This window comes from Callorhinus ursinus, unplaced genomic scaffold (assembly GCF_003265705.2).
Source record: "Callorhinus ursinus isolate GAN/ISIS: 27379988/994484 unplaced genomic scaffold, GSC_fseal_2.0 scaffold2, whole genome shotgun sequence".
NCBI lineage: Eukaryota > Metazoa > Chordata > Mammalia > Carnivora > Otariidae > Callorhinus > Callorhinus ursinus.
In genome coordinates, this window is record NW_027397064.1 from 54,544,559 (window position 1) to 54,568,016 (window position 23,458).

Sequence of the window (23,458 nt, forward strand, 5' to 3'; positions counted from 1 at the left end):
ATTAACTATGTTAAAGCAATGGGGTGTACTAATTAAATATTCTGGCAATTTTAACTTATGGTTAGCTAGGTTTTATATGTACTGTACTAGACATGGATTACAAGTTTTCAAAACAATGGAGTAACATACACTTAGCATTAAGCAGATGCTCAATATAATTTAAGTATTCTCTGATTAATCAGAAGCTACTTTACTACTCAGTAATACAGTAGAGTTCTCATATAAGCAGCAATGAGTTCTAAATGACCAGGTAAAAGTTAATTTATTATCACCACCATGGATTCTCCAGATCTAATACAACAGACATATGTGAAAGTAAATAAACCTGATCACAAATAAAAATAAAGAAGCCTACAAATACTAAAATTTCTGTTATTAATAAGAATCTAAAGATGGAAACTGGGGTGAAGGTGTATGCTTTCCTTGATCCAGTATACAAAATATATTCCAACTCAGAATTTACTGTTGAAAATAAATTCTCATAAAGTAACTCTTCCAAAACATCTGATGTTATCTTCACAAATAGAACCTATCATTTAAAAAGATAGGGCAAGTAGGCTGATATAACCCTATATATATGTCAGTTTAGCAGCACAGCATTCCAGTGTATCCATGGACCAGGAGGCAAGAAATGGTGGTGGAGTATGCAAGGAATGATCAACTACCTATCTCACCCATGAGCAGCTCAAAGTATACAAATATCACTGATTTAAGTGCATCGCCTACATGAACCAGCTCAAATAATTAATTACATTTTAAACATAACATGGGAGAAGAAATAGCTAGAGTGTTATTCGATAGAGTGCCAAAAGTGAAAATCCTAAGTGTGTGGCACAGCAATGGATCTACAAACCAACCATGCAAGTATCTTTCCAGGAAATGAACTCTACTAACTGCCTTCATTAAGTAAATCCACAAATCATGAACACTATTATCCACACATGACAAAGAACAATGCCTATTTCTTGATTTGGATAATATTAATTGAAGTTTTCTTTACCGAGAACACTATTACATGAAGGACAAAGTCCAAAAATGCAACTGCTTCCCTATTTCTCTTTCCCAAGGTTAGGCAAGTCAATACCCACCCCTTACTCCTGAGCACGTGAAAAAGAGGGAGTTTAAGAATTTATAATTATAGTGCTAACAACAGACCTTAAAAATCTGTAGCATTTAAAAAGAAACATCTTAAACAATAATAAAACATTTTTATCTGTTACTAGTTTTACTTCCATTGACCCAAAACGTTTTAGACCATAAACTAATTCAATAGTGAACAAAATTTCATGACTCATCTATGCTATTTTCAACTTCTACCACCAAAAACACTCCCAGTATGAAGTGCCTTTTTAAACTTGCCTTTGGGAAAGACCAGCCTTAGAATACATACAGAAGGAGAAACTCAAAGCTTCTGAAAAAAAGTATGGTAGGAAATGGGGACCGGGAGAGACTGCTGTCCAATGTTGTCAAGGTACAAGATACTGGTATTATTAGCACATCAAAAGTAAACTTTATGCTTCCCACACATCAACAGTTGGTGTGGCTCTTGGAATAAAGATGAGATTCCTCAACTTGACCTTACACATCACCCACTCTACCTCCCTGGCCTTCTGGCCTCATCATAACTCCACTCCACCTACTCTACACTACAGTCACACTGGCCTTCAGCCAGTTTCTGGATGCACCATATTCCTTCCTGCCCCAGAGATTCATCTGTGCTGTATCTGGCCTGGAGCTATCTCCCACTCCTACTGTGTCTCAGCTCAAACATGCTGAGATGTAGGGGCCGGCTACCTGGATGTGCCACCTGAGCAACTGCACAGGGCCAGTGCTTAGAAGGGCTCTGCATTTAGTTTCATGTTCTGCTGTTAGTCTTGGAATTCTTTTGAACAAGGGGCCTCATGTGATCATTTTGCACTGGACCCTACACATTCTGTAGCCAGTCCTGTCCTGAGGGAAGCCTTTACTGATCCTCCCTAAATAGTTCAAATACTCTCTTTACAAGCTTGACCGCATGCACTGTCCTTTGTACCACTTACCACAGACAACAGTTTTACACTGAATTGAGGACTGATTCTCTCCCCTAATAGAACATAAACATCATGAATCCAGTGTTCATTTCTGATCTTTGCTTACCACCTCATCCCCAGAACTTAGTACCTAATCAGTAAATGCTGGCTGAATAAATATTATTACCACTATCAGTACCATTACTACTCTGTACTGTTTAGGCTAACCATGCAGCAGAGAAGATAAAGAAATTATAATTTCTTTTTTGGCCAAACAAACAAACAGCATGGCCAAAAAAGGGAAACTTGACCAGGAAAACTTTAATACTACAACCAGTAACACAAATATAAAAATACCAAACAGCTGCCTAAATAGCTGGCAGAATCTAATTCCATAAACTAGTTCCCACTTGATATTACTGTTGTAGCCCTCCTAACACTAGCCCAAGGCCTTCAGTTATCTGAGGTGTCATCTCAGTACTCCCCTTTCCACAGCCTATACCTCTAACCCAGGCACCACCACTTTTTAAAAACGTCCCCATCAATAAAAGATTTGAGCATTCGGACCCAAATAGATTTAGAAATCATATGGTCAGTACTCCTAAGCCAACAAATCATGCACATTATAAAGCATATATGAAAAAAGAAAATAGAGTTAAAAAATAAATTGAAGTCCAAGTTTCTTCCCATACTTCAAAGGATTGTCTTACGTACACAGGGGGTATATACCCCACTCCACTTTGAAAAACACTGCTCTAATTAAATAATTACTTATTTGACATTTTAGCAGGGAACCCAGCCGCTCATATACCCTTGAACAAAGATGAGTCCTCCTCTATTCTAGTGAAATCATCTTTTTTGACTATGAGAAAAGGTTGGAAAGAACACACACAAATTAATGGCGGGGAGGGGGGAATACAACAAGACCCTCCTATCCTACCAGAGTACCTAAAATTTCCCCTATATACTTCCTACTTTCTCACCTTTGTGACTTTGCTCCACTTCTTCCCCTCTGTCCAGAATACTCCCTGCACCACCACATACCCAAATCCTATACCTTTTTCAACACCAAGGTTAAATGCCACCTACATGAAGAAGGCTTTTGAATTGAACAAATCTAACTTCTCTTTTATCTATATTGTCCATAGCAGTTTGTACTTGTCTTATATCATACTACTTTCTGCTCCATTCTATTATTATGTCAGTAGCTTATCTCTCTCTCTAAGCAGTAAGTCCCTAGAATGTGAAAAATCCTACGGTCCTGAGATTACTTATTAAAGACTTGGCTTCTCAATTGCTCTAAACTCAATGTGGCATTTACAGTAATTTACAGTAATTTGAAATACAAATTAAGCTAGATTTAATTTTTTTGTCTAAGTATCATTTAAAGCTAATATCTTTATTTCAAGAGTTTCAAAGTAAAACTATCCACCTTTCAGAAACTCTTTCATAATAAAAAACTACTACATCATTTTCATAACACAGCAATAACTTACTCTAAGGTACTTAGTGACCGACATTAATTCATTATCTCAAATTAGAATGACTTCTTAGTCCTTAGCAAAAGACCCATGAAAGTTTTTATTATTTTTATAAAGAAAAAACATATTCCTATTTTATAGATATAAATAAAAGAACATCTAGAAATAAAACAAATATCAGAGTACATCATAGCTAATTTTCTACCCAACAAACTTTGTTAAAAGTCTTTTACCTACTTAGCCTTTTACCTATTTTCCAATTCTGCAGTTATTTCACATTTAGTGTCTTTTTTACCAGAAGCAAAGGACACGCCTCCTAAAGTGTCAGTCTTCAGTGGAATGGGAGTTTTTTTTATCCAAAGGAGTGTTTTTAAATTTTTCAAAGACATTTTCTCCACTCCTGTTAAGTATTTATGTTGGAGAAGAATAAAATTTAAAAAAAAGGGGGGGGGGACCTGGGTGGCTCAGTTTGTTAAGCAACTACCTTCAGCTCAGGTCATGATCCTGGAGTCCCACACCAGGCTCCCTGCTCGGCGGGGAGTCTGCTTTTCCATCTGATCCTCCCCCCCCCATGCTCTCTCTCTCTCTCTCTCTCTCTCTCTCTCTCAAATAAATAGAAATCTTTAAAAAAAAAAAAAAAGAGGGGGGCACCTGGGTGGTTCAGTCGGTTAAGCGACCAACTCTTGGTTTCGGCTCAGATCATGATCTCACAGGCCGTGATACTGAGCCCCATGTGGGGCTCTGCGCTCAACAGGGAGTCTGCTCGAAGGTTCTCTCCCCATGTCCTTCCCCCTACTGGTGTGTGCACACTATCTCTCTCTCTCTCTCAAATAAATGGATAAATCTTTTTTTTAAATAAAATAAATAAAAATTTAAAAAAGAGAGAGGATACTCTTGGACTTTTGAAAGCTGTAAGATAAAATAAAAGCATAAATAAATAAATTAGTGTTAGAAATGCACACAGGGTAAAACAATACCCACAGCCCCCAAAAATACATATTTGCTTCTCATCTGATAATCTTTAAGGTACCCACTATTTTTAAGCTTTATCAGCCAAAACAATGTAACAACAACAACAAATCTACTACTACTCAATTATAACTTATAGAGAAATAACTACTGGCCCATAAATTCATATATATATATATATGCCCACGTCTCTTACACGTGCTACCTTTTACCTGCAGTAATCTGTCAAGTATCAAGTTGGGTCATTCTAGGGGCAGATAATCTATCTATGCCATTCAATACAGAGTATTCCATAGTATGCAAGTGCTATGACCTAATGAACAAGTTTAATTCCAAAGTCTATTGTTGTGATCTAATCTAAGAGGACAAGAGAAGGGCCATGGAAAGAAGTACCCTCTGTTGTTGTTTTTGAAGTTCTGCATTCTTAATGCACAACATGACTCTTCTGGCATATGAATGGAGGTGAAGACATAATTTGTAGAATAACAGGCACTAATATTACATGCTGCTTCAGTACTGTCATATTTCCAATCCATCAAATTGATTAATGCCATAACAACTCTACACAACCCTATCATTTGTGCACTAATGAAGTCAAACCCAGTTTATCCTTAGGCAACTAGATTCCAAAAGCTCATAGATGTCACCTCTTCAGCTTCCTAAGACTTATTTAGACAGTATTATACAAAAGGAGTAAGAAACATGTATAACCTATCTCCAAATTTGGGTGGCTTTCTGCCAAAGGTATAAATGCAAATACTACTGAGATAACAAAATATTCGAAAAGCATTTGGCAGCTCACAAACATGGACAAGTTACTACAAGACACAAAGAGAAAAGAAGGAAATAAGTTTACTAGTTTGACATAATTACTATGCTGATGATCTCCATGATTGCAACACAGACACCTATCAAGTTTTAGGCAGTTACGACATAAAGCTTTCATTTAAAATAGATTTCTAAGATGTCTAGACTTTCAGTCTGATGACACGGGACTTCATCAAAACTAGAATTTTAAGAACTATGTGTTAGATTTAAAGCAATTCAACCTGCAGACTATAGTATAGGACAATCCAAAGATAACCCTGTATCCAAGAGAATACTAACCAAGAAAGTATTAAATAGCAATGTTCCCTAAGCTACTGTTTCATAGGGGATGTTTAAAGATATTACACAGAATGTACAAGCAGGAAGTGACTCTTAGCACAAAAAGAGTTTAAAACCATTCTCCCATCACCTCAATAGTCAGAGATCAATGTTCATGTCCGAAAATGGCTCATGTTGGAAGTGCAGTGTCATGGTGCCACTTCCATAAACCTAAAAACACTGGCAGGTAAGCTTTCTGTAACATAGTGGTAAGGCTACTGTCTTAGTCCATTTGGGCTGCAATAACAAAATACCACAACTGGGGGGCTTATAAACAACAGAAACTTCTTTCTCACAGTTCTGGAGGCTGGCAGTCCAAGATCAGCAATGCCAAGCATGGTCAGATTCTGGTGAAGGTCCTCTTCTGAGTCTCTGCCTTCTGTTCTCACATGGTATAAGGAGCTAAGGAACACTCTGGGATCCCTTTTATAAGGGCTATTAAAATGACCCAAAGTGAGGGCACATGAATGAATGATGGAGCAGAATTACTAAGCAAGGCAAATGAGCTCTAATAACCTCTCATTCAGAAAGCAGAGAACAGAAAGCAAACAAACTGAAAATTGAAGACTACTACTAGAGGGCAGAGCTTCCCCTCTCACATTAGGCCCCAATGAAACCAGAAAATAAAGAGAATCTATCTCCTTCCGTCAAACACTACCTAAATTTCTATCTAGGTAGATAACGATAATGGTGATGACAGCTAAGATTCCCCAAGACTCATAAATCTTACATCCAGAATACATAAAAAGCTATTACAACTCAATAATTGAGGACAACTAACACAATTTTTAACGGGCACAGGATTTGAACACTTTTATCCAAAGAAGATAAATATGAATAACCAACAAGCACATGAAAACATATTCAGTATCATTAGTCATGAGAGAAATGGAAGTCAAAACCACAATAACGCAGTCACACCCACAGAACGGCTATCATCGACAAGACAGAAAATAAAAAATGTTGAAAAGATGTAGAGAATTTGGAACTCACACACTGCTGGCAGGAATCTAAAAAGGCTGGCAGTTTCTCAAAATGCTAAACACAGTTACCAGATGACTCAGCAGTTCTACTCCCAGGTATTCACCCGGGAGAAATGAAAAGAACATATCCACGGCGAGACTTATACACGAATGTTCACACCAGCATTTTTAACAATAGTCAAAAAGTGGAAACAACCCAAATGACCAACTACTGATGAATGAATGAACAAAACATGGTCTATCCATACAACAGAATAGCGTGTGGCAATAAAAGGAACCAAGTATTGATACACGCTACAACAGGGATGGACTTCCAAGGGATTATGCCCAGTGAAAGAAGCCAGTCACTAAAGAAAACAAATTGCATTATTCCATTTATATGGAATGTCAGAACAGGCAAATCTACAGAGATAGAAAGTAAATTAACGGTTGTTTCAGGCTGGGAACAGAAGTGACTGTAAATGGGCAAGGGATTTCTTTTTGCAATGATGGAAATGTTCTACAATTTGTGGTAATGATCACAACTCTGTAAATATCCTAAAAAATCGCTGAATTGTATACTTTAAAAACATATGTAAACTATACCTCAATAAAGTTGAGGTAAATGAAAATTTAAACGCTCTTACTGTGCTCAGTGTGCACTTAAGTGCTTGACATGTTAACTATCTCACAACTTTATGAGGCAGACACTATTATTATTATCCCTATTTTACAGCAAGAAAACTGAGGCACAAGCATAAGTAATTTGCTCAAAGTCACAGTATTTGTAAGTAACAAGAGCCAGGGTCTGCCCCCAGGTAGCCTGGCTCCAGTCAGTGAACACACAGCTGTTTCAGCTAACCTCTTCCACAGCCCACAAAGAAACATTCTTGGGTAATAATTAATTATTAAATTAAAGCAATTATAATCATCCTACAACAGTAGTTCTCAACCCTTAGTAAGAATCATCTGCGGAACTTCGTAAAATTATGTATTTCCACCAAACCCTAAACCCTGAGATTCTGATACTGTAGAGATGAGGACCAAGAATCCAAACATGCCACAAGCACTCCCAGTAAATCTGATGCAGATGGTCTGTAAATACCACAAAAAAAGGCTGTCCCTGGGACACAGAATACACCTGATAGAAGATTAAGTTCTTTTCACCTCTTTCATTCATTTGCCTCAGGGAATGTGGTAGTGAGGACCTGTGTGGTTTAATTTATTCAAGAAGATTTTTGTCCACCTTATTCTACTTAAATATTTGCACATATGGCTTAAAGCCATGTTTTAAAACATGCCTTAGTGACATGTTGCAATTTTATATAGTGTTCCAGAGTAAGCCTTTAAGATTAATGAATGCAGACCTCACTTATTTTGGAACCAAAGTGGTTAAATGATAGTTTTTCCATTAGATGTAATCAATAAGGAAAGTAAAATTAAGTTAGTCATTATGAGGCTTGAACATGAGCCATCTAAACCTATCTATGTGAAACTGGAGATCAATTTCAAAAAGGATCAATTTCATAAAACTAACAAACTTCTGGAGGTTAACAAGGGTCAAGAAAACTAATTCACAGCATCAACAAGCCAATAATTGAGGTTAAAGTGGATACAAGTTGAATTTAAAACCTTCCATTCTTTCTTAGTAGGTACACATCATCTTCCCAAACGGCCATGTTTAGACTTTGTCAGATTATAAAAATAATCAGCCATTTTTCATTAATTTCCAATTAAAAGCAGGCCAACTACGTGGGGTTATGGATATGAACCTGGTAGCCAGGACTCAAAATTGAATTCTCTTTTAAAAAATGGTAAAATTCATAAAGAACAAACACTGACACCATGTCTGAACTTTTCTCAGAAATGGAGATGAATATTAGATCAATAGCAGAACTACACAAAAACAGCTGATTATGATGAAAAATGCAATTTCTAGCCAAAAAAACCCAGAGAAGACAAACAGCCCCACACAAATATCAGACCTCAACAATGTTAACAATGTTAATATTCAAGGTGTAATAGTTCTCCAAATCTAATCCTAGAAAATGGAAAATAGGTGTCTCTCAAACTAAGGAGCAATTCTCCCACTACTTTAAATCAAACACAATCACTGTAGTAACAGGACCTATGTTTTTAAGTATCTACTATGTGCTTACTACTCTCAGTACTCTACATATACTCAGTCTCTCACATCAAGCTAGGTGACCATTCCTTTCCATCCCCTTCCCATTCAGCCTTCCTCACTCCTCCCAGCTAGCCATGAAACAAATGATCCTACAGAAGATTAAATGTGTCGTTACACCTCCTAAAATCTTGGCAAAACTGCAAGATTCCCCAAGAACAAAAACAAAACAAACAAAACAAACAACAAAAAAAAACAAGGAACAAGATAACACAGCCCAACCATCACAGAATCCCTTCATGAATAAGAGCGAAAAGGTAGAAAATCCTCAGAGACATAGGGAAAATACATACTAAAGGCATTTAACTAAACATAGGTTTTTATAAACTACCAAACTACCAAAATATGATAAAAAGACAAATATGAATATAAAACTATCATTGCTCTCTAGGATCTAACTTTGTTGAGTGGGTAAGAGAGCATGGAGAGGGGTTTGGAGGGAGAACAGGTGACTGAGATACATATAACCACTTGGAATACAATGAGTGAGGGGCACCTGAGTGACTCAGTTAAGCATCCAACTCTTGGTTTCAGCTCAGGTCATGATCTCAGGGTCCTGAGATCAAGCCCTGTGATGGGCTCCACGCTCAGTTCAGAGTCAGCTTGTTCCTCTCCCTCCCACTTTGCCCCTCCCCTTCCCCCCTTCCGTGTGCGCAGATGTGTTCTCTCTCTCTACCCCCTTCTAAAATAAATAAATCTTTTTTAAAAAGTTTAAAATACAGTAAGTGAATACAGGTGGTATAGAGAAAAACATAGGTCTTAAAGTCAGACATATTTGAGTTCCCCTCTCAACTCTACAACTTATTATCTGAGTGATCTTGACCAAGTTGCTTAACCTATTCTTGCCTCAATTACTTCATCTGTAAAAAGGGGAAATGTTACCTAAATCATGTAAGTGCCTTACTACAGTCTCTAGCTTACCGAATATATCAATAATTAATATTAACAGAAGTGTCAGACCAGAAGTACATATTCTGCCTCAGGAAGACAAGAAAGAATTCACAAGAAGAGATAAAATCTGAAATGGGTCCGAAACATAAACAGAAGTGTGCCAGACAGAAGGTGAGGGGCAGGGAGAGGAGCTGAGATGTTTACTAAAAATCCAACACCTCAATTCAGTTTGAGAAGGGACAAAACATGCTCAGTAAAGACTACCTAAATTACCATTTCTATTAAACAATACACCACTTTATATTGAAATTATCCATTTCAATGGATGTGTCCTACATAAGAATATTAAGTTCATCAAAGGCAAGAATTGTTTTACTATTCTAGGTAACTCAGCACCTAGCCAAGGACCTGGCGCAAATTAGGTACTCAACCTAACAAATAAATATATTCTGTAGGAATCAAGCAGGTCTTTTGCTATCTAAAGCCTGAAAGATACCTGACAGCAAAAAGTTGCTATTACTCTGGAAATAAAACCATCAAAGCAAATTAAGGAATGATTACATCTCAATAATATGTACTAAATTCAACAGTGGAAACTCATAAACTCACTTTCTCTCCAAATTGTTTAATGGTTCCTAACAAGAGGTGCATGGTCCAATCATCTATGGAGTGTTTTAAAAAATATATATACCTAGGGGCGCCTGGGTGGCTCAGATGGTTAAGCATCTGCCTTTGGCTCAGGTGATCCCAGGGTCCTGGGATCGAGCCCCGCATCAGGCTCCCTGCTCTGTGGGAAGCCTGCTTCTCCCTCTCCCTGTCCCACTCCCCCTGCTTGTGTTCCCTCTCTTGCTGTGTCTCTCTCTGTCAAATAAATAAAATCTTTAAAAATATATATATACACCTAAAAATTGCCCTAGAGCTGCCCTCTACCTTCACATATAACGGGCCTTTGGTGAGAAAAAAGGGAACATGTGCAAGCGCGTGCATGAGGTTTGAGAAATGCCATGTAATACAAGCATGGCTTGTTTTAGAGAGCTCCACAGATAATTGACTGTAATGTGCAATTAACACCCTACCACTTTACACACCATTCTACCTACACCCACCTCTCATCCACCCCATCTTGTTTTAGAACCAAATGGATGGAACTAGTCCGTTCCCAGATCTAATTAAAACAGACTCAGCTGACCCCTCTGCACCAGTATATTACCACCTTGTCCACTGTGGCATATTACATTCTTAAAAATGGCCACAACAGTATAACCTGTCCTACAAACTCTTCTAGAACCTCACCAACATCCCACCTACCCCATCTGCCCATCAAGAGGTGAAGTTGGGGCGCCTGGGTGGCTCAGTCATTAAGCGTCTGCCTTCCGCTCAGGTCATGATCCCAGGGTCCTGGGATCGAGCCCCACATCGGGCTCCCTGCTCCACGGGAAACCTGCTTCTCCCTCTCCCACTCCCCCTGCTTGTGTTCCTGCTCTCGCTATCTCGCTCTCTCTCTGTCAAATAAATAAATAAAATCTTTAAAAAAAAAAAAAAAAAGAGATAAAGTTAAATCCCCTCCCCTTGAATCTGGGCAGACTTGTAACTCTGTTGTGACAGACAGAATATGGCAGAAGTGATGCTTTAAGACTTCCAAGGCAAGGTCATAAAAGGTGATGCGTCTTCTCCTTTGGTAACTTGAACAAATGCCTTTGGAGCACTGAGTAAAATGTCTGACTACCCTGAGGCTCCCAGGCTCCAAGGAAGCCCCAGGCCACTTGGAGAGGCCATGCATAAATATTCCAGAAAACAACCACAGCTGAGTTTCTTGTCAGCAATTCTTAGACATGTGAGTGCAGATGCTTCCAGATGTTTCCAGCCCACTATTGTTGGATCCCTAGCCTTTGAGTTTTTCCAGGTGAGGACCCAGACACTGTGAGGTAGAAACAAGCCATCTCTCCTGTGATCTGTCTGACCTGACCCACAGGATCCACGAACATAATAAAATGACTGCTTTACAGCCCTAAATTGTGGTGTGATTTGTATACTACAATAGTAACTGAACAGTTACAGTTTTGATAGTTACTATTATTCACAGATCTATCATTAAAGACAGAATTAAATATTAATCCATCTGAATGAAGCCTCAGAATTAAATCAGTTACCAAGCTGACTCCTGACCATGTTACATTTATAAATTCCATTCACTGCTTCAGGCATAGATTTTGACATTTCCACCCTCCCTCTAGTCAGTGCCATTTTATTAACCCATTACTTGAAATTTACCTTTGTGATATCTCACTCTCCAACTTCCTGGCCACACCTTGGCTCCCTGACCTCCAGTCCCCAGAATTTGGAACCCAGTGACTACAATGGCTTACCTCCATCAGAAACTCTGCTACATTATTCAAGAAATGAGAAAAAAAATAATCCAAGAGAAAATTGATGTAATTATGCTAGCTAAACTCAGCTAAATAATCTTTTTGTAAGAAGCAGACAGGTAAAGCCATTTACCTATGATACAAAGATAATCCAAAACAGTAAATAATGAAACATACTTTATATGTGTCTTTAAACTACAATCTATCATTTCTAAAAATTATCTCCCTTTCAAAATATTTAATATTAAAATCATTTTACCTTCTCCAAACAGCCACAAAATGACAGTATGGGAAAATCAGTACAAGTATATATGGCAAGACAGAGCAATCTGTTTAAGAAGAAAACACATCAAGAATAATTCACAATCTTGGGGCACCTGGGTGGCTCAGTCAGGTAAGCGTCTGCCTTCGGCTCAGGTCAAGATCTCGGGGTCCTGGGATCGAGCCCCAGATCAGGCTCCCTGCTCAGTGGGGAGTCTACTTCTTCCTTTCCCTCTACCCTTCCCCCCCACCTGCTTGAGCTTGCTTTCTCTCTCTCAAGTAAATATTTTTTTTTAAAAAAAGTATAATTCACAATCTCAAAAAAAAGAGTAATTCACAATCTCAGCTAAAAAATAAATATAAATTACCACATAAATAGTTAATATTACATAACCAGTTCTCATCCTCTAGCCAAACTAGGATGTTAAACTGAAGGGACAGTAAAAATTACAATTATAACAATGTCTAATAAAAAAAGAAAGTAGCTTTTACTTTTACATTCTTATTAACATATAATCTTTTTTAATTTATACATAAAAAAATCAGAAGCTTACATTCATGATGCCAAAACATTCCCCTATAATATAAAGGCTAATAACCAAAAGAAAAGGAGGTTAACAAAAGGCCAGATCATTAAAGCATCAGCTGCCAGTATTAGCTTACAGAAATAAATGCTGGAGTAATTATGGCCCTCTTCCCGTCTAATAAATGATACAATTTATTTGTATGAAGTTGTAGTCAGTGCTCTAGTTTGTCCAGGTAATGGAATATGATATGGGGGCAATTCCATGACAATATCCAAGGATACTACATCCCCTGGGATAAATATACCCAACAAACTTTTCTGAGAATCCAAATGCGGATTAAGTCATGAAGAAACTTCTTTGGCTTATAAAAGTTCTTAAAGATAAAAATATATAATCAGCACAAAAACATAGCTAAGTGTATAAGCACAATGAAACGCTTTTTACGGTTTCTATTTTGCTAACGCAGTTACAGTTAATGGGAATTGCCATGACAAAATGACTGTTTTTATGAAAAGAACCCTCTTTATCACAAACCAATCAAAATTCATTTTTATTACTGATGTAGAAAAGTTCAAAACCATGATTCATTTATAAAGCGTACAAAAATAAGAAAGTGTTCAAGAATAGAGGATCATTTACAAAGCAATAAAAAATTAAAACATGCATTTCTCTTACTGGCAAGGCAAATACTTCTACACATAAATGTCTATAACTGGATTTGTTGAATATTGTAATTTGTCTTTGAACAAAAAAGAGAAGCCTGAATTTAATATCTCATCTCCATTTGGTATCTTCGGTCCATCTGATAACTGCTTATCAAGAAATTTCAAAAATGTCTGAAAACTGTTAAAAAGTTTGATGATATTTTCTTTCAATTTTCACTCAAATATGGAGGGCTTGAGCTAACGTTAATGACTCAAAAGTCTTCACAGAAATAAGACTAGCAAATCTTTATGGGGTACCCATCACCAAATCTTTTAAATTAAAAACTAAAAAATCATGTAATTTCAGAGTACGGAATGTTAATAAAGCATACAAGAAAATTAAAACTCACATTATGATTAACTATGGACTACTTCAAGATCTTAACATCATATCAAAGTTTTCTAAAAGGCAACAAAACACTGCCTCTGAGAATTTGGTTTCCAACCTATTCATGAATGTAAGTATGATAAAATAAAATAAGCCACACTGCTCTCAATAAATTGTACTTTACCTCTACTCTGCAGTAGAACCTATTTTGTCTTTGCTTTGCTTTTCCATCTGCCCCTTCAATGCCCCCTTCACATGTGCCAGGTGATACACACTACAGTATGAGACTATTCACATGACTAATATGAATGAAAGAAGAGTCTCTGAAATGCGATGGCCAGTTCAATAACTTCTCAATAATTCCTCAGTGCCTTCTTCAATCCTGGAGAACCCTCAGAATACTAAGTAAAACTAACAATATATCTTTATCTTCACAAATAAAAGAATTGAATGCACTGTATTTTTTCAATTATCTGCTACAATCATCATCTTTAGTCAGGCATGCAGCTCTAAGACCTTTGACTATCAGATATAATAACTCTATCACTTTCTGCATTCTCAATAAGCCTTGTGAGCAATAGCATCACTTCTATTTTACAAAGGACTTTTAAACTATGTTTTCCACTTCTTTGAGCTTCTAGTACCCTTCCAAACTGCTTTCAAAGTTCACATTTCCCGGGCACCTGGCTAGCTCAATCTGTTAAATGCCTGACTCTTGATTTCGGCTCAGGTCATGATCTCAGGATTGTGAGTCTGAGCCGCAAGCAAGGCTCTGTGCTAAGCTTCAGACTGCTTAAGATTCTCTCTCTCTCTCTCTCCCTTTCCCTCTGCCCCGCCCTCTCCCAACCCCATGCTTTCTTAAATAAATAAAATTCTCTCTCCCTAAAAAATAAATAAAGTCCACATGTCCTAGTACTTACGTGGAAGAGGGATGAAATAGAAAATACTTTATTGATGATATAAAAACAAACTGTTGTAAACATGCCCATTTTGATAATACTTACTTTCAAGATGCTTACATATGGGTTCCATGGAACCCATAAAACTACTTTTCCAGATCATAATATAAATTAATGCTACTGCTAGAATGAAGTTATTAATAAATTTAAATAATTAAGCACCCACATGCCCACAATGAGATAAATGAAATATTGCAAGTCTTTTTTTAGCCCTTATATAGTTTACTGAGCTTCTAAATAAAGAACAGAACAGATATTGTACTGATTTCAAAAGATTAATAATTACAATATGATGAAATTAACTGATATGCTTAAAATATAGCAAGGCACTGGTGAAGTAATAAGGTCATTCAGAAAGATGATACAGGGTTACTAGAAACAAAGACACTCTGGACAACATGCTGTCCAAAACAGCAAAAGGATAACATTACAAATATAGTATCCTCAAAGGCTCTCGGGCAATAAAAGTGGTAACAGAATCTACCATGTACCACTGTAAAATAGATGCTTCAAATATGTTATAAAACATCTTATGCCCTTTTACAGATTTTGTAAGGAAACTGTGGCCCAGGAAAGTCTGCCCAAAATCAAAGATCAAGAGGCAGAGCTGAGCTTAGAACTCGTTCTGTCTTACTCCCATGGCCTGGTTCCTAACCTTTACATTCTATATCCTAAGGAGCTTCAATTTCCATCTATAAAACAAGAATAATATCTATCAAACAGGATCAAATTGTTAATATTAGCAATTATGTATCTAAATCATCTAGGACAGTGGCTCAAAAAGGGATGCTTACTCTTATTATCAGTAACTAGATAATTATCAGCTAAGTTTTTAAGGCTAAAACATTTTGGCAATGTCTAAAAAACAGACCAGCACTTCTTAGAGGCAAAATCTGGTAAAAGAGAAAAACTAACAGGTAAACAGCTAAAAATGAAAATAATGAACACTCATGGAGCGCTTACAGTGTGTCAGACACAAGGCTAAGCATTATTACCTTTTCTCATCACCTTTAAAAAATATAAAATTATCTTCACTATTTTCCAGATAAAAAACCAAAGCTTTAAAAAGGGAAGTAATTTGCCCAAGGTCACACATTTAGTAAGTAGCCAGATGTGACTTACTCCAAAGTCCGTTGGAAGTGTAGAAGCAAGGTGAATGAAGTCACTGATAGGGTACCTGGCTGGCTCAGTCCCTGGAGCATGTGACTCTTGATCTCAGGGGTTGGAAGTTCAAGCCCCCACATTGGGTGTAGAGATTACTTAAAAATAAAATCTTAAAAAAAAAAAGTGATTGACACTGTGGGAGATTTCTACTGTTTAGTGTTCAGCACCTCTCTCTCCTTTTATGTGTATCTGGTGGCTCTGGGGAGCCCTAAAGCCTGGAGTCACTCCTAGCACAGGGATAAGCAAGGGAGTCAGGCTCATCCATCACAGTACTCCATCCTTTTGGCTACAGTGACTGCTCCAAATGTGCTCACAGAACCCAGATGGGGATACTCCACCCTCCCCTAGGATATATACCCCAGTGACAGTAAAAAATTAAAAAGAAAAATAAAAACCTCATGTAATATACTGGAAAATCTTGCCATTAAAAACAACAAAAAAACAAGCAAATGAAAATTTAAAATACTCAGGCTGTTATAAAAAATTTTGAAAATGATTCAGTATTCAGGATTATTTTTATTCCTCTTCTAAAGTTTTATATCAAGCGTATCACCTAAAGATCCAAGCTATTAATTCAAAAATTAAAAATTAAGAAAATTCAAAATTCCAATTCAAAATCATAATTTACCCTTCCTTTCCATATTATTAAATGACAAGAACAATTCAAAATCCTCTTCCACTTTAAGAAATTTATCCAAAGAAACTACTCAGTAGATACACAAATATGTTTATGAAAGCACTGTTCACATCAGAGAAAAATAATATATACCAGTGATGGCTTTAGGATACATCAACTTACTTGATGGAATTACAGTTGCCAGAATTCCCTTTCTACTGTTTCTGACTACGTGAGCTACAAAGGACATTCTCCAGCAGGCTCTGGGAGGACAAAAGAGAAGCAACAGCCATTGTGTAGCATATAAACACCTTCTCCCAGTTATCCAAACACTAATGTAGGTGCTGCTGTGAAGGAATTTTGCTGATATAAATGAAGTCCCTAATCAGCTGACTTTATATTCATCTAAAGGGAAATTATCCTGGGTGTGCCTGATTTAATTTGTTGGAAGTCTTTTAACAGAGGGCCTATGAGTTCATACGCTGCAAGCAGCACCTGCTGCATGTGCCTTTTCTTCCTCCTGAATCCCCCCTTCCTGGCTGCCTACTTTGCGGACATGGTCCTTGCTTGGCCAACCCCCACAACAGCACAAGCCAATTCCCTGTGTATGTGTGTGCATGCATGTGTGTGTAGAGACACAGATACAAAGCTAGAGCTAGAGATCAAGATCCTACCGTTTCTGCTTCTCTGGTTGAACTAATACAACACACTAAATACCTACCAAAATAAGACTAGATAAATAATGCTTTCTTCATTACAATGAAATACTATATAGGCACTGAAAATGATGATGTGTAATTCCATTAGACAAGGAAACACATCTCAATGTCATACAACAAAATAGCTTACAAAAAAATATGCACGTTTTTATGTATATTTTGTATATTATGTGTTGTTGTTGTTGTTTTTAATTTAGGGGCAGAGAACAAGATAGCTCTGCTTACCAAAGTTTTAATGATGATGGTGAAACTTTAAAGTCTTAATCTGGGTGTTATGATTTTAGGTGATTGTTATTTTATTCTTCAGATTCTTTTGGATTACTTCATTGTCTACAATGGCCATGTATCATAATTATTATCAGAAAATAAGAGAAAAAGAACCAGTTCTCATTTAACATGAAAAAATGTAAGAGAGACTTACAGGTTAAAATGTGCCCAGTCTTAAGGACAAACAAGAGTTATCCAAGCAAAGTGGACATTTCAGGCGGAGGACAATATGTGCCAAAGATGAACTCTACAAATAGTTTAGAAAGGTGAGAATTTAAGAGTGACAAGAGATGAGGCTGAAGAGATGGACTAACTTATGGCAGGTCTTATATGCCATATGACAGTTGAAGAGAGGAATCACATTTGCATTTTAGGAAAATAACAATAAAATAACATAAACAAAACCCCACTGAGGCTTGTAGGGTGGAGACTGTATTGGAAGGAGGACAGACCAGAAACATGGAAACCAATTCAGACACTACTACAGTAATCCAAGTGAGAAAGGACAAAGTCCTGAACTAAGGTAACAGAGGTGGAGATAAAGAGGTAACACTAAGGTACAGTAGTAAGGAGTAAGAACTACAGGATTTTGGTGGAGAATACACTGGTAGTAAAGAGACAAAAATGGTTCACTTAAGTTGGGGAGTTCAGAGAAGTTTTCCAAACAGATGCCTTAAGAATAAGGCTCTCGGGGTGCCTGGGTGGCTCAGTCGTTAAGCGTCTGCCTTCGGCTCAGGTCATGATCTCAGGGTCCTGGGATGGAGCCCTGCATCCGGTTCCCCGCTCCGCGGGGGGTCTGCTTCTCCCTCTGCCACTCCCCCTGCTTGTGTTCCCTCTCTAGCTGGGTCTCTCTCTGTCAAATAAATAAATAAATCTTTAAAAAAAAAAAAAAGAATAAGGCTCTCAAAAATATCACTGATAGATGTAAGACCCCTTTAAATTTTTTTTTAAATATTTTATTTATTAATTTGACAGAGAGAGACACAGCAAGAGAGGGAACACAAGCAGGGGGAGTGGGAGAGGGAGAAGGAGGCCTCCCACGGAGCAGGGAGCCGGATGCGAGACTAGATCCCAGGACCCAGGGATCATGACCTGAGCCGAGGGCAGACACTTACCGACTGAGCCACCCAGGCGCCCTGCCTTTAAATGTTTCTAAAAGAAGTATCAGTGTGTTGGCTCACACCCACTGAAAGGAAGAATAATAAGCAATACACTAAAAATGAGAGCACTCAACTAAAAAAACCGATTCACAATTATTTATTGTATTTATAATAGAAGTATATAGATATGTATCTCTAATCTTTTGAGGTTGACCTCTTCCAAGAAAATCAAATTATTGCCATAAATAAAATACTCTGCATAGCTGCTTGCTCTGAGTCACACTTACACGTCACTTATAAGTCAAACATAATGTTTCATATAAATTGTTATTTTAGCCACCCCTTATTTCACTGCTTGCCCAAATACAATCTTTTAAAATTTTAAATTATAAGTAAAATACTCTAACAATTTGAACAATTCAGAAATGTAGTTCCTCTACTACCCTCCACCAACTCCCTATCCTTATTACTCTGAAATTACTAGTTAAAATGAGCTGAATATTCTGTTTTTCTTTGCTTACATAAACATATACAAGTGTATATAGGGTTTATTTAAGAACAATGGGTTCATACAGTATATATATTATCCTATAACTTGTTTTTACTTAAGATAATCATAAATTTCAAGCCAATATATTTAACAGGTATATCTCTTCATTTCTATTATTTGTAATAATGTGGACATACCATAATTTGACATATATTTAGGACATTTCTGGTTTCCTGCTATTAAAATTAATGCTATAATGAATATTGCTATATATAGTTTTAAATAATGGTACTCCTATTTCTATCAGATAAAAATTCCCTGAAAAGTTTCTGGGTCAAAGGATGGCATTTTAATCGATATTGCTACATTAAGTTCTCAAAAAGTACATTTACAGACTCACCAACAGTTTGAGGGTAGATTTTTCCCCATACCCCTGTCAGTTTTAGAAATTATCATATTCATTTTTACACATCTAACTAAATGGAAAACTTTATCTACTTTTAGTGACAGCATCTTTTCATATGTTCATTGTCCATTTGCATTTCTCCATTTGTGAACTGCCTGTTCCTGTCCTTTACTCTTGATCCTGTTGTCTTTTTCATTAATTTTTACAGAAACTTATGTGTTTTATCATATAAAGCTTTTTATACTTTTCTGCAATCAAATCTGCCAATTTTTTCTCCTAGGGATTTTGGATTCTGTGTCTTGCTCAGGCCTCCTCTGCTACCCAAGATTACTGAAACTATCTCCTATATTTTCTCCTAATTATTTTATTACAATTTGGTTTTTGTCCTTATTTTACATTTAGATCTTTAATTCACTTGGAATTTATTCTTGTGGTGTTATGACTTGGAGTTATCCCAATACCATTTATTGAATTATTCATCTTTAAATGCCTCCTTCTAGAGTGATAGATTACAAATAGCCAGATGGCACACAAATGAAATTCCTAGGAATTCTTAAATTTCACTAACTGAAACAAAATTCCAAACTTATCAAAAGTTTATCAAAGGACATTTATGATTTTTTTCTTTAGAAGAAATCACACATTGGGACATATGGGTACAGTATACCAGAATCAGCATACAATGTGAAATGGTTGATTTTTTTAACATAGCAGAGATGGAAATTAAACGAATGATCTAACTTTTAACATAAACAGTAAAAATAGAAATAATCATTGTTTGAAATCTCAAGATTATTCATTGATTCAAGTCACAATTATTTTTCTATTTATTTACTTATTTTTTTGATGTAGTGTTCCATGATTCATTGTTTTCGTATAACACCCAGTGCTCCATGCAGAACGTGCCCTCCTTAATACCCATCACCAGGCTAACCCATCCCCCCACATCCTCCCCTCTAGAACCCTCAGTTTGTTTCTGAGTCCATAGTCTCTCATGGTTCGTCTCCCCGTCCGATTTCCCCCCCTTCATTCTTCCCCTTCTTTTTTTTAACATATAATGTATTATTTGTTTCAGGGGTACAGGTCTGTGATTCAACAGTCTTACACAATTCACAGCGCTCACCATAGCATATATCCTCCCCAATGTCTATCACCCAGCCACCCCATTGATTCAGGTCACAAATTTTTATTGAGCACCAACTAGTAGGTGTTCTGGATACAATGAGGGCCAAAACAGGTAGATCCGTACTTTCATGAAGCTTGTAATCTAGTGAGAGCTTCTCTCTCTTCCAGAAAACAATGTATTTAAGTGAAAAAGAAAAAAAGAAATGTATGTTCACACAAATGCAATGCAATGAAAAACATTTTGGCAAATTTTATGACACATTCAGTACTTTCATTTCCAAAATACTACTTTATTTCAAATGCACCCATTCATCCTGGTAACTGTGTCTTTACTCATGCTGAAAATACTGCTAGGAAATTAAGAATAACTCCATTTAAAGATTAGCTATTACCCATCAACCCACACCTACAATACCTACGTCTAGTCTTATCACTTCAACAATATTTAATTTCTTTCATTACGGTAAATGAACCTCGAAAACAGAAATCTATTTACATCAGCCACGTTCAGTCCATCAAATCAAAGGTGTTTCTAAAAAGTGTATGTAAATTGAAAGACTTTTCAGTGAATCCTAGAGATTTAACGGTAATATTGTGTTGCTTGGAGAGGAAGCAAGAACTTCGGTGGCCCTTAAATGGCATCAGGTAACAAGGGCAACTCACTAGTGACAATCACCTTAAACTTCAGATCCCACGACCGAGGCTACTACCCCCACTCTCAGACTAAAGCCTTATAATACCCGGCCCTTGTGGCCACGCCCCCCCATGCCGACCCACGGCCTACTCCACCCACCCCAGGCCCTCCGCACCCAACCGGAGCTGCACAAAGTAAGCCCTCGAGAAGGAGGACGTTATTACTGCCCCTGCGGTGTGACCTTCGCTAAGTGTCTCCCCCTCAGTTTTCTCATCCGTGAGATGAGGCTGGTACTCCGTGCCCGCCTCTATCCCCAGGCCTGGGTTCAGTACCTAATGCCACAAAAGGCAAAGCTGCAGCCCTAAACCCCACGCTGCTCCCCGCGACTGCCCCGCGACTGCCCCGCGCCGCCCCCGCCTCCACCCGCAGCCCGAAGCCACGCGCGCTACCTGCGATTTGCGAGACGAAGGCTTCGGCCGCCAGAGACATGGCTGCTGGGCGGCCCCGCGCCCGCGGTTTCCGCTCCTCACGGCCCTCAGCGTCCTCTTCTGAAACCCCAGCGTCTCCTGCTGCTACCAGGCGTGGTGCCGGCTGAGGCTCGGACTCACACAGCCCACCCGGGCGCCGGTGGAGGCGGGAGGACCCCAAGGTTACCGCCAGGCCTGGCCAAGAACTTCCGGCGCAGCTGACAGTGGAAGGAGACCGCTTCCGCTGGCGCCACCGCCGCGCTCCTCCCCTGGCGCGGGGGTTCCCGAGTCCCAATCTCCTCGCGGCAGCCGAGCGGCTGGGGGGCGGGGTGCCTGGTTCCCGACCGCTCTAGGCTCCAGCCTGGGGGGCGGAAAGAGAGAATCCTGGAGGTTTTCAGTATGCTTTCTTTAAGCGAGAATTTTCTAAGCAAGTTTTTTTTTTCTTTTTTAAGAATTACTTATTTGAGAGGAGAGCCCGAGCAGGGGGAGGGCAGACTCTCTGCTGCGGGACCGCTGCTGGGCGCGGAGCTCGATCTCACAACCCTGAGGTCAGGACCTCAGTGGAAGCCACTCAGGCACCCCAGCAAGTAATTTTTTTTTGTTTTTTTTTTTAAGATTTTATTTATTTGTTTGAGAGAGAGAGAATGAGAGACAGAGAGCACGAGAGGGAAGAGGGTCGGAGGGAGAAGCAGACTCCCTGCTGAGCAGGGAGCCCGATGTGGGACTCGATCCTGGGACTCCAGGACCATGACCTGAGCCGAAGGCAGTTGCTTAACCAACTGAGCCACCCAGGCGCCCGCAAGTAATGTTTTTAAGCGCACCATACCCGTTCCTTTAAAAAATGTATACACTATTCTATTTCATGTCATCTTCTCAACAACCAAAAAGTCAATATTGTTACCGCCATTTTATGGATAAGGAAACAGGCTTAGAGAGTTTAAACTGCCTGCTCAGGGAGGATGATGAAGCCCAGATTCAAATCCACGTTGAATTTCCTCTGTTTCACTATACTGCTAGATTGATTAGTCCCTGGACAGACATTAGTGTTTATTCCTTTATTCAAACGTGCTTGCCAGACAGGAGGCATGAGCAGCTCCTAAGCCGAGAGATAGTTTGCCCTTCAATTCTGGACACCCGAAAAGAAGCTCATTTTGCAGAACAAGATAAGTTTCACATACTTCTCCCTTTTGGGGGGTGAGAGGAGCAGGAAAAGGAGGAGACATTAAATCCATAAGTGGCTTTTTATACAGTTTATATAGAAGCATACAATTAAGGAAACATCAGGATATGTTACAGATTTAGAGGCATAAAATATTACAGGTGGAACTGACTTCAGAGATCATCCGGTAAGCCAAGGCCCCCTTTCAGTGATGAGAAATTCGTAACAGATTACCACAAACTAAATGGCTTAAAACAACAGAAATTTATTCTCTCCCAATTTTAGAGGCTGGAAGTCCAAAGTCAGGGTGTCCACAGGGCCATGCTTTCTCTCAATACTCTAGAAAAAATCTTTCCCTGATTCTTTGTAGCTTCTGGAGGTTGCCAGCAATCTTTGGCCTTCCTTGGTTTATAGACACATCAACTCAAATCTCTGGCTTCATCATCACATGGCAGAGTATGTTTGTATCCAAATTTCCCTCTTCTTATAAGGACACCAGTCATTGGATTAGTCTACCCTAATC

The 23,458-nt window shown here is 38.3% G+C and overlaps 1 protein-coding gene across 1 annotated transcript in view; it reads right to left on the reverse strand.

The window, feature by feature from the left end:
• MTX2 (metaxin 2) overlaps positions 1-22,683 on the reverse strand; it is a 62,986-nt gene extending 40,303 nt beyond the window's left edge. Inside the window, exons 1-2 of the mRNA XM_025850829.2 lie at positions 22,678-22,683; positions 21,759-22,125 (exon numbers count right to left, since the gene is read on the reverse strand). Of these exons, the coding sequence (XP_025706614.1) occupies positions 21,759-22,125; positions 22,678-22,683 (373 nt within the window). The remainder of the gene's footprint in view (positions 1-21,758; positions 22,126-22,677) is intronic.
• Positions 22,684-23,458: the final 775 nt, after the last annotated feature.